The sequence below is a fragment of the Manis pentadactyla genome, chromosome 19 (genome assembly GCF_030020395.1).
Source record: "Manis pentadactyla isolate mManPen7 chromosome 19, mManPen7.hap1, whole genome shotgun sequence".
NCBI classification, from domain to species: domain Eukaryota; kingdom Metazoa; phylum Chordata; class Mammalia; order Pholidota; family Manidae; genus Manis; species Manis pentadactyla.
The window spans coordinates 15,380,316-15,398,023 of record NC_080037.1 but is presented as its reverse complement, the minus strand read 5'-3'; the positions used below and the strand labels follow the sequence as shown (position 1 = coordinate 15,398,023).

At 41.8% G+C, this 17,708-nt stretch overlaps 1 protein-coding gene across 2 annotated transcripts in view; it reads left to right on the top strand.

Moving 5' to 3' along the window:
* The window catches only part of LYPLAL1 (lysophospholipase like 1), a 127,741-nt gene that overhangs the window by 94,227 nt on the left and 15,806 nt on the right, over window positions 1-17,708 (top strand). The window contains exon 7 of one of the 2 annotated variants that reach the window (XR_008994966.1): window positions 4,547-4,721. Coding sequence is in view for 1 of the 2 variants with exons in the window: in XM_057495118.1 (XP_057351101.1) it covers window positions 4,547-4,560 (14 nt within the window). In the remaining variant the exon portion in view is untranslated. Of the gene's footprint in view, window positions 1-4,546; window positions 8,889-17,708 lie in introns of those variants that run through there. The other variant, XM_057495118.1, reaches the window with a different exon arrangement.

Sequence of the window (17,708 nt, the reverse complement as noted above, 5' to 3'; positions counted from 1 at the left end):
GCTCAACGGTTTTCAGGGAGATGGATAATTATTTCTTAAGTTTCAGAGGAGACGTGAGAACTCAGGAAAACGTAAAATATATAATGAGAAATATTATTCCAGAAGTTAGAATAAGTGATAAAAATTTTTCAAATTGTTATCACATTTATCATCTCCTTTTATCTTCCTGACAACCTCATGATTTGGCAGGGACCTTCATCCCCGTTTTGCACATAGGAATTAGAGACTTGGATTGTTGTAAGTCATTTAGCCAAACATCCTAACAAAATCAGAACTGGCACGTAACTAAATCGTAAGCTCTTTTCCAAAAAGCGCATTGCTGTGGGTCTGGCCTCTTCTGGGGGGAACCAGGCCTCTGTGTTTGAGGGTCTTCTCATGTGTTCCCGTCAGTGTACGTGGCAGGAAGAGAAAGACAAAAACAGAGAGGGCTTACTCTGTGGTAAGCCTGTTCAAAGCACTTTTATATATAATTCATTTAATCATCACAACATGCTTATGATGTCTATGCTATTGTGTGGGTATATTTCACAGATAAGAAAATGATGTTCAAGGAGGAATATGGGACTCGCTGATCTTCATACAGCAACTGAGTGACCGAGCCTGGGGTTTGAATGCAGGGAGTCAATCTCCTGACTTCATGCTCTCTCTAAATTCAGTGAAATTCCTGTCTCTCCTTTGATATTGAGCACAATCCTTGCCACATAAAAAAGCACTTAATAAATGATTTATGAACTGAGAAAGAAGAGATGATACCCTGCCATTTTGCCCACTTGCCGCTGGGCCTACGGCTGGGCTTTCCGGCCTCCGCGCTATTCATGTCCAGGGACTGGGTCGTTCTTTACAGCGGGGACATTTCTGTGCATTACGGGATGTTCAGCAGCATCCCTGGCCACCAGCAGCCTTTCGATTGGATAATCACAATCCCCCCATAACGATTATCAAAAATGTATCCAGACATTGCCAAATATCCACGGAGGTGTGGGGGATGGGAAACCCCCACCCCCAGGCTGAGAAGGGGCCAAGGGCGTGAGAAGGAGGGACAGTCTAGACGGGCGCGTGGCTGTTCAGGCCTTCCCAGGAACTGTTCCCAGAGCGCTCTCGCTGGACTGCCTTTTCTCAGTACAGCCTTGGAATGGGAAGAGAGGGCTTGTTTATCTTTGCCTCCCCTCCGGGTAGCTGAGAGACAGCGCTCGTTGGGATGACATCCTTGAATCTAGGCCATATCCTGACTGCAGGAGGGAGAGGACAGTGGGTGGGGGATTCCTGACAGCGAGAGGATTGTATAGACTCACTGATGCTTCCGTAAGACTAGCATGCCGGTACAGTCAGCATGTTTCTGAAAAGGGGGAAGGGAATAAGACTCACTGTTAGGAAAGGGGTCTGATGCCCAGGTGAACTGAGAAGTAGGCACTTCCCCCAGTCAGGAGCTGACTTCGAGGTGGTGGTGTTGCTTTGACGTATGGCTGTAAGGGATGCAGAATAGAGAAAATCCAGAACCTGCTTATCTTCCAGCATGGGAGACATTTGTGTGTTTTCTGAGTCATCTGACACACAGTGTCGGACTTTCCTGATGGATAAGGAAACCCGATGTACTCATTTGTTACAACAGTGAGGTCACTGGAAGACCCATAAAGCTGAAGTTTGCTATCCAAGTTCACATCTAGTTTGTTATTCAGATAATGGTTCCAAGCTTATTTAACAAGCCAGTTTTGACAAGTTGGATTTCTTTATAGGTTGTTTGTTTAATTGTAGCATGGCCATCCTATCATAAGCAGTATTTTCAACTGTGTAAAGCAAACCAAAGTCAAGAGGATTTTTCTCAGCGAGATTTACACTTCCTTCAAATGAAGTCTTCCTAAGTCAGATTTTCATCAGAGATGTAAGGAAGGACTCCAGAATCTCGAGGCATATCTAAAAATCACACCAGAAAAAGAAAAAAAGAAATGAGAGAGAAGAAATTACAGATAGACTTATTAAGAGGAGCTCAAGATATTTGAAAATCAGATTACAGGAATACCAAGCAACTTCTTTTTCTGAGATGAGGTGGCAGAATAGAATGAACATTATGGAGATGAGAAGTCACCACCAATTTTTTTAAATTTATAAATGAATATCATTTTCATCACTTCCAACCGCAATATGGAGTACGTAGGCTTCAAAGTTCAGACTGTTGTCCAAATCCGTTCTGGAACTTCACTGAGCCTCAGAACTTGCCTAAGCCTCATTTCCGCATATAAACATGTAGATAATACCTATTATGTAAGGCTTTTAATGCTTAAAAAAAAAAAAGATATTTTTAAACAGCAAAGTACTTGAACTAGTCAGTCAATAAATAGAAGCTATTATAATATTATTATGCCTAATATCTTTATGATCAGTTGATACCTGCTTTTCCAGAATTGGAAACTCCATTTCATTCTTCCTGTCAAACTAGAACTTTGCCCATTTTCCTGAAATGTATACAGATGAAGGAGGCGGGATGAAAGGAAGATGACTACTTAATTTTTTTGCTGTTACTGGAATCACATTAACAAGTTCCTTATTACCCAGTTACATATGGTGAACAATGCGCATGTTTAATCTTGGGTAAGCATACAAGTTGTTTTCCATAGCATCAAACTACAAATAATTATTGAATACAATCCAGTTTCATATCCATCAGTGAGCATATGAAAAGTTGATGAAATATCGATCCACCATTTTGAGGACCCTCTGCAAAGAGACATCAACATTTTAAGAAGTTGCATAGTAAAGATGTGAATGGGACTTTATTAATTAGTTTTTCAGGAACTACCCAAGACGACTGAGATAACATCCCACTGGGATCCCCTGATCAGGATGGGCCTGGCTGTTTGACTCACAGGACATTATACAAAAAGCAGATCCAACATTTTTTCTCTTTGTCATGCAGCCAGGTAAACTGGCATGTAGGCACATGCATTTAACACCATCTTACCTCACACCCTCCATAGCCCACAGCATCAGTTTAAAAAAAAAGAAGTATTAGCCCATAAAGATAAAGAGAAACCAGGAAAAAAATCAACAGTGGATAGAATATTTTGACACATTTTTGAAAATTGGAAAACAACAGATGAAAACACAGTGGGATAATGGAAAATCTAAGCACCTGTTTTCAGGGAAATGACAAAAAACAAGCCAATTCTCCCTGCAAAACCCCAGAAAGGCTCAGAACTTGGAGGACCTACACTCAGCAGAAGGTGGAGTTCAGGAGAACACTGGATCCAAGCCTCGGCCTGAGCACCATACAATGATGTTCCTACTACAAACCCTCGCCCAAACACAGATGCACGCGCACACACGTGCACACACACGGACCAGAGGATTCTGCTCCAGGGACACCAAACAAGAGAGGCTCTTACTGTGGGCCCCTGGGGAATGGAGGCCCTGGAATGGTCTCCTTCAGCCCCCCTTTCTCCTCCCACTTCTAGACGCTAGTTGTCCAATCTATGCCGCCCCCTCCATATCTGCCCTGCTACTCCACCCCTGGCAGAAATTAGATATTTTGTTCTCTGCACAGCCATAGGAAAAAGTCTCTAGATAACCATTTAGAGCTCCTCGATGGAAAGCGTAGTCATTCTCCCCGATCAAGGACCTGACAGTGACCCCGCAGGCCACCAGCCCTGCTCTGCGTACACCTGCTCCCAGCAGTGTTGTAGCAGCTCACTCTTAGATGTAAATGAATGGACGAGAATCAGAGACACCTGAGGAAAATGTGCAATATGGACATACCGAGCAAACCCAGCAAAACAGACAAATAAAACCCAAATAGACAAAGGTGAATCAGAGTCAGTGCAGAAACCAGAAGTAAGCTTCTTAAAAAATTAAACTTTATCCTCAAAGATAAGCAAAGAAAAAAAAAAAACGCCCACAGTATAGACAGAGGTCACTATGAAAAAGGATCAAAGAACAAGAAAGAATTCTTATCCATTAAAAAAGACAAAAAACTGAAAAAAATATTAAATAGAAGATTGTAAGGTGAAGGATGAAAAATAGAACAAAAAGAAAAGGGAAATGGGAGGAGAAAGATGAGAGAGAGAAAAAAAAAGAAACCAATCTCCAGAGTTAAGCAGTAACAAGGAGTTCCAAAAAAGAAGAGAGAAAATGAAGTGGCGATACCCATCAGAGAAACAGTTTTTAAAATATTCAGAACTGAAACTCATGTGTCTCCCTCTTAAAAGGCACATGGAGTTCACAGCACAGTGAGTGAAAAAAGATAAAATCCCAGGCAGATCATGGTACAACTGAGGCCACTTGAGATCTAAAAGATAGCACAGAAGCTTCCAGACAAGATAGGACAAAACACAGTCAGGTACGCAGACTGGTCTTTAGTTGCATAACAGCAAAGGAATCTTAGAAGACGGTGGAACAAAGCTTGAAAAATACTGGAGTGGCAATAATTTTTCATTTAGAATTCTATTGCCTCCTAAACTATCGACAATTTTAAGGACAAAATATCTGCTCTTTAAAATAATTTTGTCATGCAGGGCATTGAAAAACAAGACATTTCCCCTTGTTTTTTTCTTAGGAAGCTACTGGTGAAAGTGCTTCCACCACACAACAGGGTGAACCAGGAAGAAAGATGCAGAAATTGTTACCTGACATAGAAGAGCGAGGAGACGAGTCCCATGGTGACAGCAGCGTGGGTCTAGAAAATGAACTGCCTGTAAAGGAAGGAGAGGAAGCGGGTCTCCAAGAAACAGGTGAGTGAGGGGAGAGATGAGACTGAATTAGGTTATTGATACGTCTGTGGAAGACATGTTGAAATGTTTGGAAAAGAATTAATATTTAGGAGCACAGGTTGAGCAAAGCACCCGGTGTTACCTGTCTGGTAAATGACGGAGCTGGAATTACAGCCCCGGCCGTGCGCGTTCTTATCCAGGCTGACCTCAACAAGGAAGGGCGGACAGTGAAGGCTATGTGCCATGTCAGTTGTGATGTTCCCCTCACTATTGATACAATATACATCCAGGCACAGCTTGAGAGATGGTGTTGAGGAAAGTGAGGAGAGAGACCTAAATCCTTCTGATGCATACCTAGGATTATCAGTGGAAAAGCAGCAATGCGTGCATAGTATTTGAAAACATGACATTAAAGGCAAAGGAGCCACAGAGCACCTGAGGAGCATCTGTGCCTGGGCACAGGTGTGGAGAGGGGTGGAAGGCAGAAAAATCCATTTTTCCTCATCAGCTGTTTAGTGCTTTTTGATTCTTAAATTCTATACCTATTACCCTGTTTAAAATAAAATGAATGATACAACAGTTGAAAATCAAAATGCAAAATTTTACAATGAGATTTTGTTATGATTGATGATTGTATAACTTTTGGGCGGAGAGGAGAGGCAAAAATGTGTATTAGGAACCGTAGGATAGTTTAACTGTCAAATTACTTTGTATTTTCCTGGATATTTTCAATTATACTTTTATATTGCTGCATTTGTGATCTGTGGGTAATGCCTTACTCACAGATCAATTTTATCTTGTTCTTATCAGAAGAGCAAGGATACAGGGGGTAACATCCATGCTCTGTGCATGGGCACTGGCCGGGCAGCGGAGATTCAGAATAAAATTGGTCTTGTGGCTTAGGGACCAGAAGGCCTGGTTATCAGAAACCTTAGAGGTTATACAAGCCCAAAGGGCCATTCTGCCTCTGGTATCCTGGTCATCAGAATGAATAATACAAGCAAACCGTTATATGCATGCTAATATTTATCCAGGGCTGTTCTTAATGCTTTTTATATATTAACTAATTTAAGCGACATTAAAGACCTTGCTTGGCCCACAGCTGGTACATAAGAGAGTGGGTGTTGGAATCCAGACAGCTCAGTTGCTGGATTTATTCAGAAATGAAAAGGAATGAAGTCCTAATACCTGCAACCGAATGAGCCTTGGAAATGTTATGCTAAGTGAAAGAAGCCAGACACAATAGGCCACATAGTGTGTGATTCTGTGTGTATGAAATGTCTAGAATGGGCAGCTCCACAGGGATAGAGCACAGATTGGTGGTTTTCAGGGAATGGGGAGAGAAAGAAATGGAGAGTCACTGCTGATTGGGTGGCGGTTTGCTTTTGGGGTGGGGAGTTGTTTGGGAGCTCCGTAGAGCTGGTGGTTGCCCAACACCAGACTGAGTAAATGTACAAAATAGCACTGAATTATACACTTTAAAAGAGTCAATTTTATGTTTTGTGAATGTCATCTCTTTTCATATATATAGACATGGATACACACACACACACACATAAAACAACAGTACAGAGTGCTTGGACAACCACAGGGCCCACAGATAGCCAGGCAGCTGGAGCTCGCAGGGGCCAAGTGTTCCCTGGGGATTTGCCTACCCCTGTCTGCCCTCCTGCCCTGGGTGCTGTCTCCTGTACTTGAGAGCAGGGTGGAGGGCCTGGGATAGAAGAACTGCAGTAGGTTGGCTAGTGGCCCTCCTGAAGTGACAAATGGGTTCCTGGGACTTGGAAGTTTGATGGGCTAGGGGCGGGAGCCATATACCAGTCAGCAAGAAAATACTTTAAAAAGCAGAGCAGCAGCTGAATTTCAGTTCTGATTTGAACCAAAGTCACTTTAAACTTTCAAAACAAGTAATATATCCTCCTTGCTCACATACTAGGTAAACAATCACAATTTCATAATTATGGCCATCACTGGTTTGCTAGAGTCAGTCTAGATCTCTAAGAAAAAAAATCAAAGGTGTTTTTGTTCAAAACACCTTCTCTCTGAACTTTGCCACCTCCTCCTGCACGAAGTACCTAAGTGAGGAGTTTGCCTCTTGAATGGAAGCAACGCCTCCTTATAGCATAGGCGGGGCCAGCGTCACCTCTGCTGCATCCTATTGGTCAGAACAGGTGATGTGACACGCCCCCCACCAGTAAATGGGAGTGAATTCTGCAAACCTGTACTTTCTCTGCTCAGTCAACTTTCAGCTCCTGGAACACAGCTAATGTCTTTTGTCCCATAAAGCTTTGCCTGCCCTTCTCTACGTGCTAATAGTTCTGGCTACTCATCTAGACTTTCACGCCCACCACCTCTGCTCTTTGACACTTCCCAGTAGTGGTTTTCTTCCCTGGTTTTCCCATTCACCTTCTTTATTGAATGACTCTGCATAGGAGGTGAAGTTAGGAGACAGTGAGGAAAGGACACAAAGTGAGAGACAAGCACACTTGATCATCTTTTCAGTTGAATGGCATTAGCAAAGCCTATCTGCATGCATTTCCTCAGCTAGGCTAGCTCATCATTTTGCTCTCCGAGGTATAAGGTTTGGGTGTCAAAACTCAGAGACAAGGAAGAATGACAAGAACTTACTTCCTAGACCTCCCAGTTTCCCTATATGTAAATAATTTAACTATCTGAATGGAGAGTTAACCAATCTACCCTGGTTTGGTAGATTGGCGTGCAAAGCTTTATGGGACAAAGACATTAGCTGTTTTCCTGGAGCTAAAAGTTGGCTGAGCAGAGAAAGTATAGTTTTGCAGGATCCACTCCCATTTCTTTGGAGCGGGCATGTCACATGACCTGTTCTGACCAGTAGGATGCAGCAGAGGTGGCGCTGGCCCCGCCTCTGCTATAAGGAGGCGTTGCTTCCACTCAAGAGGGAAACTCCTCAGTCAGGTACTTGGCGTAGAAGGAAGTGGTGAAGTTCAGAGAGACAGTGTTTTGAGCAAAAACACTTTTGACTTATTTCCATTGCCATGCCATGCTACACAGATGCCAGCCTTGAGGTTCCCAGATATGAGTTTTAAAATCACGTTCACTTTAATTTGTGATAATTTTAGTAGAATTAAGCTTTAAAATCAACTTATGCTTTTAAAATACTGCATTTATCCTAAAATGTCATTCGGCATGCTCTCATTTATATCATTTTACTTGAATTGGGCCATAAAATGTTAATGTCTTAAAAAATCTGGATGATAAACTTAGGCTGTTTTCCTTTAAAGGAGGGAGTAAAAAACTGCTGGTATGTGTTACCCCCTGGTTTTCTTTGGCTGTGCGAACACTCTTTTGGAGGTACAGAATCCAAGGGTGTGTAATTGAGATACATTTCTGAGGACTCAAGGTTAGAGAGAAGTAGGAGGTAGCAAAGAAAAATTTGATAAGTATCAGAGTACATGCTTAATGCTGAAACCTGATCATTACTTAGTCTGTCCACTACCCAATCACCAGTGATCTGAGAACCAGAAAAGCCCAGGAGAGGTGTGCCGAGATCAAATGAGGCGAGGCATGTGAATTCTTTTGTAAATTGTAAAGCACAGTGTCTAATGCTGTAAATTGTCAAGTGCCATATATTTGTATTCTTATCACAGAGTGCAGGCTCCATGGAGAGATTTTATTAGGTACTATGGGAAGAGAATATAAAAGAAACAGATTTCGCAGTCCCTGTTGCTTAAGGATCTAACAGATTAATAGCAGAGAAAACATGGCCAGAAAGCTAGATCAAGAAAAGAATGTATCACATGCATAATAATCTAAGGGAATGGGCTTGTCGAATGTAGGAATGGTCAGCAAGAAGTATTTCGCTAAGTGAAGAGTCTTTGGTTCACATACAGAATCACTCTCTCAGTCCTGTTTGCCAACCTTCTGATTTAGCTGTTTTCCTTTCTTTTGAGCTCCTGGTATTGTCAAACACTTTTGGGTGCATCATTTGCCATAATGCCCACCATAACTCAACTCAACTCTATTTTACAAATGAGGAGACTGCAGTGCAGAGGAGTTAAACACTCCCCGGGTGATACAATTAAGTGACCAAACAAGAATTTAAATCCAAGCAAGTCTCTCTGATAGGAAAGCTGCCTGGTCACCCTACTTTACTTTCAAAGAGCATGTCTACTCAGCAACTCTGCTTTAATAAAATGAAAGAGCATCTTGCGGCCAATCCCACTGATCCGAACTCCTCCGTGCCGGGTCAGCCCTGTGGCTCAGTCAGTGAGAGCCGCAGATGAGCTTGGATCTGCCTTGCTAACGCCTGTTGGTTGAGAGACGTCTGCATGGGAGAAATGACCGGTCACCTTGGCTTCCTTGTTTGAATTCAGCGGAATGCTCAAATGTCGTGTCTTGGTTCTCACGTTCCTAAAAAATAAGTAAATAATAATCATCGGGAATGTTTATGACTCTATTGTGCCACGCCATTAGCACTTTTATTTTGTTTCTCCTTCTGGAGTGTTTGATTATAGAACTTACGTCTTATCTATAACCATACCTCTATGAGTTATTTTTATATTCTTCAAAACACTTTGCAGATGGTAGGTATCCATAGTGTTACTGGACTCACTCTATTCACAGAGCTGCATGGTGTAGGAGTTAAGCAAACAGTCTATGGTAGCAGAAAACCTGACATCAAAATCCATATCTTCTACTTACTGGCTATAAAATCAAATTGTTTAATATCTTTTCTTTATGCCCTTATCTGCATTATGGGGAGTTAATAACACCTACTTGATACAGCTGTTGATCAACGAAGTAAGCTTGTATAAAATACTTAAAATAGTGCTGGCATAGAGTAAGTTTCAGATAACTGTACTTAATATATTACTTAATACAATAGTGTTTGCTGTCAGATTAAAAAACAACAACAAAAAAGAAAATACTCAAGTAATCTTTGCATATTTAATAAATTATCTGGACCTTCTATAATATAAAAGCAAATGATATCTAAGCCAGATAATGCCATTTTTGCTAGTTGTTGGTGGACAAGCATTGTCGTGGAGGAAAATATTTATTTTTGTTTATTTGTTTGAATGATTTGGAAATACAAGAAGTAAAGAGCATACAGATATGTGAAAATAAGTGCCAGTTTTGAATCTTCTCTATAGTCTACTGTCCTTTGTTGTGTTGGGAACATTTATCATTCCTTCGCTAAGGATTTTATCATTTATCATTAACTTCGCTGAGGATTCTTCTCTAAGGATAATAATAATGCTTACTAGTTTTCGTGGGTTAAGCATTAATTCACCCTTCCCCCATTCTCCCGACCCTCAGTGGGACTGGAGGTGGTGACGATTAAGTTACATGTCACCAGCTTATCCTATTTCCCCTCAAAGATAAGAGCTCCCCCTCAGCTCCTGAGCTTTCTATTTAGGTTCCAAGTTAAGCCAAGTCTTTCTATTTTTATACCTAGATTATAAATTAAAATGATCTGTTGCTGGGTTACAGATTTCCTCACTATCCACTCATATATGCAGAGAAAAATCCTTCTTCATTTTGTGGCAAAATGCTCTCACAGCCATCAAAGGTCTCCACCCACTGTAGCAGGGTTGGAGCATAAAGTTGAGAAAAGAAAAGTTGGCTTGTTTTTTTTCCAGGACTGGTTATAATTTAACTCAGTGATTGAAATAGTCTACACATCTCAGGCTCTTATGAATATATTCCTTTTTATTCTCCTTGCACCTGGGTGCATGGTGGAGGCCCGCCTGGGCTCGGGACCTGGCCTGTTGCCCCCTTGGTGCGCCAGCAATGCCCCTGTCTCTCCAGACACGGCCTTGGGCCGCTGCTCTCTGATCCCAAAGTCTGAGCTCACTAGGGTCCAGTGTTTTCCCTACTGACTCCCTCACCTCTCCTGGGAGTATGGACCCTTGAAGTCTCCATGTGACTCCAGGTTGGCACCCAGCCCCGACAGTCTGCCCTGCAGTCTTCCACCGCAGAGCACTTGTCCACCGACCCTTGTGGTGGTGGAGCACATTGACATGACCCCCCTGGTAACCTCAGATTCTCAGCAATGGTGCAGCTCCCACTGGGAGCAAGTAGGAATTATCTATTCCTACCCACACTACTCGTAAGGCCACCAAGTGGGTTAGGAAGAGCCAAACCTGGGCTCTCCCTTTGCCTGCCTGAGCAAACTTTTGGGCACTATCGCTACCCTCCCCTGCTGGTGCCCTGTGAGCCTGAGGGGCACTCTTCTCTCGTAGTCCTGAGCCTGAAATTGACACTGATACTCCTCTGCCCTCTGCATTTCCCCAGCACAGCCTATCTTTTACACCTTCTCAACCTTCCTCTTGCTATGTCCTGCTAGATTTAAGAACCAGTCACATCCTTAGGATATTTCCACGGTGCTGCACACCATGCCAGACTGTGGCCACAGTGCTGAATAGGATACATCCTCTGTGCCTCATCTGTTGTGAGGGCAGGATCACCTAAGGGAGTTGTACAGTTCCTGTGTTGAGAGAGAGAGAGGCAAGGTCTCTTGGGCACCTGCAGAGGGGCTATTGACCTAGACTGGCAGATGGCATTTCAGAGGAGGCTTCCTGGAGTAAGAATCACCCAGTCATTTATGAATCGACTCAAAAGGCCTGGGTTGTTAGTCTTTTAATATTCTCCTGGGCCTACTACCTGGGGACCACTTAAGAGCTTGGCTACCTTGGAGCCCTGGCACCTAGTAATTTCTATATGATAAATTTAGTCATGAGAGCACTTAAGTCCATTGCTTCTAGCCATTTGTTTCACAGTCTAAAAAGAAAATCTATCTCCTAGTGTACATCTGAGTGGGACAGTTCACAGGAGACAAACACCTGTAGGAGATGCTGAGCGCTTCCTCAGCAGAGGAGCCGTGAATGAGAACAGCTGCTCGCCACAGAGTTTTGACATTTCTGGTCTGAGCAAACTGTACAAAAGCTAAAATGAAAGAAGAACAGAGAAGGTGGGAGAGACAATAGAATAGGGAGGTATAGCGTATTTCTCCCAAACACTGATTTGATTATGATATTATATAAAATAAAATGGAAAAAAAATCCTATCATCCAAATTTATCATTTTAATTATTACACCTAGTCCATCCTGTCCACAGATGCCTGATTTACTTTCTTAAGATACTATTTGCATCATCTCAGTCTTCTCTTCTTCATTGACAAGAGAGCAAGAAGCTCCTGACTCTGGAATCTGAGCACAATCCTCTGTTGCTTACCTCCAATAACTGCACTAGCCCCACGTGCTTTCACACTCCTCTACTCACTGTTGCCCACGTGTACTTTCTTTTCTTCCCATTGTGCCTGAAGCACTTAATCTTTGTCTTTCAAAGTCTACCCTTTCCTCGTATCTGCTTCCAATTCTTTGCGATGACTCTGTTATTATACTGCCTGGCAGCTAAGCGCACGGGCACTGAGGTCCGGCCTTCTTACATCTCAGAGTCCCAGGGCACAAAGAAGTCTACTGAAGACTGCTCTTGGGATCAGTATCTTCAAGGAAGCAGAAGTCATAATGTGCAGAGGGAGGAGCTTAGCCACAGAGGCTTCAGGCAATCATTCCGGGAGCTGGGATGATCCTCTCAGAGTTTCCCTACTGAGGCCATCGTTCTCGACCCCTACCCCCGGCCCAACCCCAGGTAAGGCAGCTTCTTTCAGCCAAGAGCAGTCAACGCTCCTCCCCTGCTCTCGAGGAGGATGAGGGCCTGCCTTGGTCCTGAAGGAAGTTCTGGGCAGCACACCACGGCATCCACCACAGTCTCCGGCCCTCCCACTTACAGCTATGCAATTGCAGGGAAGTTTCTTAGCTTGCCTATTGCCCGGAGCTTATTTCTAAGAGCAGAGTAAATAGTAGCCTTTATTTTTCCTTTCTGAGAATTATATAAGACAATCTAGGCAAAGCATGACCCAAGGAAAGAGATATAAATGTTAACTATCTTTAGAACATTTATCATTTCCAGTAGGCACTTACATATGCTGCCTTATATGTCATTTAAAACATTTAATTATAGCTTACCTCACAATTGTTCACAACACATGACCACGGAGAACCGTTTTACTAGTCCATGAAACCTCTACGGGGAGAGACTGTATCTTTTCCTCTTTGTTCCACCCCCACCTCCCGCACAAGAACGTCACTGTGAATTTGCTTGACACCATGTGACTTGGCATAAGCTTTGAAGTCATGTGTGAGTAAGGAGACATACAGATACCCCACCACCACAGTTACAAATTCAGTATTTAAGAGAGATTCACAAACCCCAGCTTTGAGACATGCTGTTGTAAGCAACAGTCATTATTAGAATATGTTGGTTCTAAAAGGGGTAAGTCCTGAGGTCATGTTGGTTTATCTCCCTTAAGCTCCCTGATAGGTCTCATCCTCCCCAGCTTCTTTTCACTGCCTTAAGTCAGGGCCCCCACACTGCCGGAGCCTTTCTATGGGCTCCCTCACCATTAGTCTGCCCCTCCCCCTAGTTATTCTCCCAACTGCAACTTAACACTATCATTCCACCACACAGATATCATCATGTGCTGCCCTTAGGAACCTCTTGGTCTGTAGAATCAAGTCTACAATCCATGCCATTTGGAAGATCTTTTCAGCGGAGCTTCTCAGCACCTCCCCAACAATCCCCCAGCTTTCCAGTCCCACCACCCTTTTCCTCCAAAGAACCGTTGCTAAAGCTCCAGCCGCACTGACCTGTTCACTTTCGGCATGATGTCATGTAGTCTTGCCTACCTTCAAAATTTTTTTCTCTTTTTTCGTGTGCTCTTTCCCTCATTTCTCCAGTTGGCATGTAGCTGCTGAAATTAGCATCTAATACATAATAGATGAGTGCACATATGATGAAAATTTTCTAAACCCTAAAGTTGTTCTGGGCCCATGGGAGGCAAGGACAGTGGCAGCTGGCATTCTGCAACTATACGAATAAATAAATGAATCGTCGTAAAGAAATAATAACTTCTAAGAATCCAGTCCATGCTGACAGCTGACGCATCAGTTTCTGGATCAACTGAGCTTCTGCAGCCTGAGCCAGGAAGATGCCTTTCCTGGCTGGGGGACATGTAGGTTTCTGGTTCCTGTCCCAGTCATGATTCTGGGACGGAGCCTTGGAAATCCGCACCTGGGTAAATGGTATAAAGTCTTCTCTTGGTGTGATCGGGCATTCAGTTGGCTGTCGTGACCGAGGCAAAGGGTGAGGAAGGTGAGTGCCTTGACACACAGTGGCTGGTTTGCTTGGGCACTTACCCAAAGGGTGTCCTCAGGGTCTTGGGGACCCTTGCAGTGGTTGTTATCCATCAACCTGGCACATAAGTGAAGGGGACAAGCTCATGAAAGAAAAACATTGCTCTGAAGACGGGTAGCTTGGAGGAGGTGAGGAAAGCAAACCAGACACCCTTCCTTTATGAGTCACTTTTTAAGGTCTTGCTTAAATTTTTTGCTTTTTAAAAAAAAATATGATTTAAAAGGTTCAAACAGCCTAGCAAAGTAAATCCATGCATACTTCCAACATTAGTTAATATTTACTAAGAAATCATAGGTTACAACAAATTACACTTTCTGGCTCTCTTACTGAGCTTTTCTGGCCAGCCATGTTAGTGACTGTTCCTACAGATAGTTTATAACTCTATTTTTTACCCCTTTAGAGCAGCAAAAGTGCAAGGAGTCAGAACTCTGGGTTCATGTGATTCCTAAGCCAGGGCCTTAGGAAAACGGATTTGAGGTTGGGGAATGGACCCATGTGAACAGGCAGACAGACACTAGACATGCCTAGTAATAACTGGGAAAAGTGAGTTCGATTTCTCCTTATTTGAGGTGGAATTCCTTCATATAAACCTGGGCACTCTCAGAGAGAAATGCTTTATAGTCCAAAATTGATGTTTATTTTGGACACTTTTTCTCTTTCAGCTTTCAGTGGTGACCTTAGGAATGAGCTCACAATTGGAAGCAAATCTGTCTCCTGTTTCTACTGTTAAAGAATTACCTATCCACTGAAAAAACCACATAGGATTAACAATGGCCTGGTCCCAAATATATGCTTTTTGGAATTGTACAAATTGTATTTATGATGCTAATGGATTCCAGTTCAACTGCTGAAATATTTCAGTAAGAATGACTAAATTCATAGTAAATGGAATGTTTCCTCCACTCGGTTTTGGCCTCTTGAATGCTGGAAGTTTGGTGGGTCTGACCCATTCACTGAGCATATCTAGGATTATAGAAAAGGCAGGCCTTTTGGTTTTGAGGCCACATATGTTTTGGCAGTGTCTCAGATCGAAATCCTATGAATAAGAATGGCCTTTAAAAGTTATCCTTGTAGGTGTGGGCTCCTAATCTTGAAAAATGGGTAGGGTTCTGGATGCTTGCTCTAGTCAAACAAGTCATGATTTGGCATATCTCTCCTGTGGATTTTAGTTGGTATTGATTCAAAAATATCTGGTGGCTTCCATTTTCAGAATCACCCAGGAGAGCATGTTAGTGTTTTTGTACTTCATTGATCAGATCCTCAAACAGATTCCAAGTTATCCGCATTGGATTAACATCCTAAATGCTTTGGATGGGATAGATTGAATAGAAGTCACTGATATTTATTCATTCCTTTGTTTTTCCAACAAACTTTTAGTTGGTACTAACCAAACTCTGAGCTGAACGATGTACGTGTAACATCTAGCTGACTCCTAACAACTGTATGAAACCCATTTTATGAATTGGGGGACTGCAACTCAGAGAGGTAAAGTAATTTGTAAATGGAAGCGCTAGTGAATGGAGGACATGAGATCTTAATTTAGGTCTGTCATTAAAAATAGCCAAGACTTTTTCATTCAGCATGTCCCCTCATAAATGCGTCATGCATATGAAAACCCAAACACAGCTGATGGAGGGGTGAAGGGCCTGATTTGGAAACAACCAATCCCTCTAGCCACTAAGAGAATGAGAACATATTGCTGTATAAAATACACCCCCCCTTACAGTTGCTGAACCTCACTCTCCTCCATATTTCCTCCTTCTGTCCTCCTTTTCCCCACCACCCAAGACGTGTCATGAACTCCCACAGCAAGCAAATTAGGGAATGTCATTTTGAGAATTCTCTTCGAGCACGCCTCTGACATTCTCCTGCTCTGAATAGCCTCGAAACGTTTCAAAACAGAGGATTAAAAAAGGAGTTTTAAAAAGAAGCAGACCTGGAAATGCACAGAGGCAAAGACATCTTTGAGGTCACTCTTTCTTTCTTCTGCACTGATGTATTCTCTCCAGAGTGATAATAATCTTTTTTGAAATGCAGGTCTAAGACGGAAGGAATTTTTATCTGGAAGAGTAATATAAATTAGCTTTGACTGCCAGTTTCCACTGATTATTACTTTCCAGGCGGAATTCCTACAAATTCTTGAGGCATGACCTCCAGCGAAAAAATAAAACCCCTTTAAAAACTTGTTGAGAAATTCCAGATAACTTTCACAAGAGATTTAATTTTAGAGCATTAACACAATGTTGGTTGGGAAGATAAAACTACAATGCAGTTATTCGGCAAAAGTCATTACTTCACAATGAAGTCATTGGAGATTATTTTACTGTGCTTATCTGTCCCCCATTTTTTTCCCTTTTAAACTTGGTGTCTTTCTCCCCAAACTGAGTTTATTATGCATTACTCAGTGCACTCTGGATTCACCCTTATAAAAGGATAAAGTGTTTCAGCAGATAGCCAGCTGGAGGCAGCCAACTTGAGATGGAACCTACCAAGATGAACAAGCACTGTTATAGGTTTTTACATTCTTAGTGATATGTGCTGTGCATTATTGCAGACGTAAGATTAGGGACACTATAGGGGAAAGTTTTTTGTTTTTTTTTAAAAGAAGGCGTCATATGAAGTAATGGATTCAAAGAGATTTCTGTCTGTTTTTGAAAGAAATTTATGCATGGGGAAGTGAGAGCATGCATACTAGTATTTACCAAGGGCTTAACAGGTGTGGAGACAGGGGCGGAGGTGTGAGGTGGGGGTGGGGGAGCTTCATTCCCATTGGACAGATGGCAAAAGTGCAAATTTGAAAAGTGAAGTGATTTGTGCAAGGACTCATGTCCTCTGAATAATGGAGAGGGAACAATTCAAGTCCAGCAGTATCTGACTGTATCTTGGTTTCCTTCCTACTGCAGTATGTTGCTCTTTCTGGCCTAAATGTAGATGGGAAAACATGAAGTCGGAGCCACATGTGCAAAACATATCAGTGGTTCAGAATGGCCAAAGGAATAACTTGTCCCTACCCACCATTTCTCCAGAATTTTCATTCACTTCAATTTAAACTTTCATTTAATTAATATTATGCAATACTATTGTCATCCATCTAATCAAGAGCAGTTTCACGTAAAAACAATCTATCAATATAAAACTGTATTGATACAGATGCACTACTATTACATATATCAATATATAATAATATATATATCACCCTCTAATATGTATAGAAATATAATCATTGGGGAAATGTAAATGATTCTTACTTTTGGAGCACTTACATAAAGAAGTATGATAATCCTGTGAATGTAATGGTTATTTTTAATATGAAATTACCCTTTCTTATTTAAACACTAATTTTTTTTTCACTTGTTACCCATGAACAGGTAGAAAAAGATTTATAAAATAAGAATCAAAAGCAGGGATATTTGAGAACCTATGAGCTTCTTTATCCTAAAATATTCTAATTTCCCTGAGAAGTCAGTGATGGAAATTATCTTTTAAATATTTAAATGTTTGTTTTCTCTATTCAAGAATATTATATTTTACTTGGCTGTTATGCAAGAAGTCAAATAGGTCTTTCCAGGAGTAATTCAACATTATTAATTCTTAAGCAATGAAAACTCACAGCACAATTTACATTATCTATTAAACCTCATTAACTGAGCATCTTATTTATTCAAGGCACCAGAGATACAAAAATAAATAAATACATCCTCTTCCCCAACAGATTCACGGTAGTCTAGGAAAACAGGTACAAAAATACATAATTACAGTACAGAATGGTA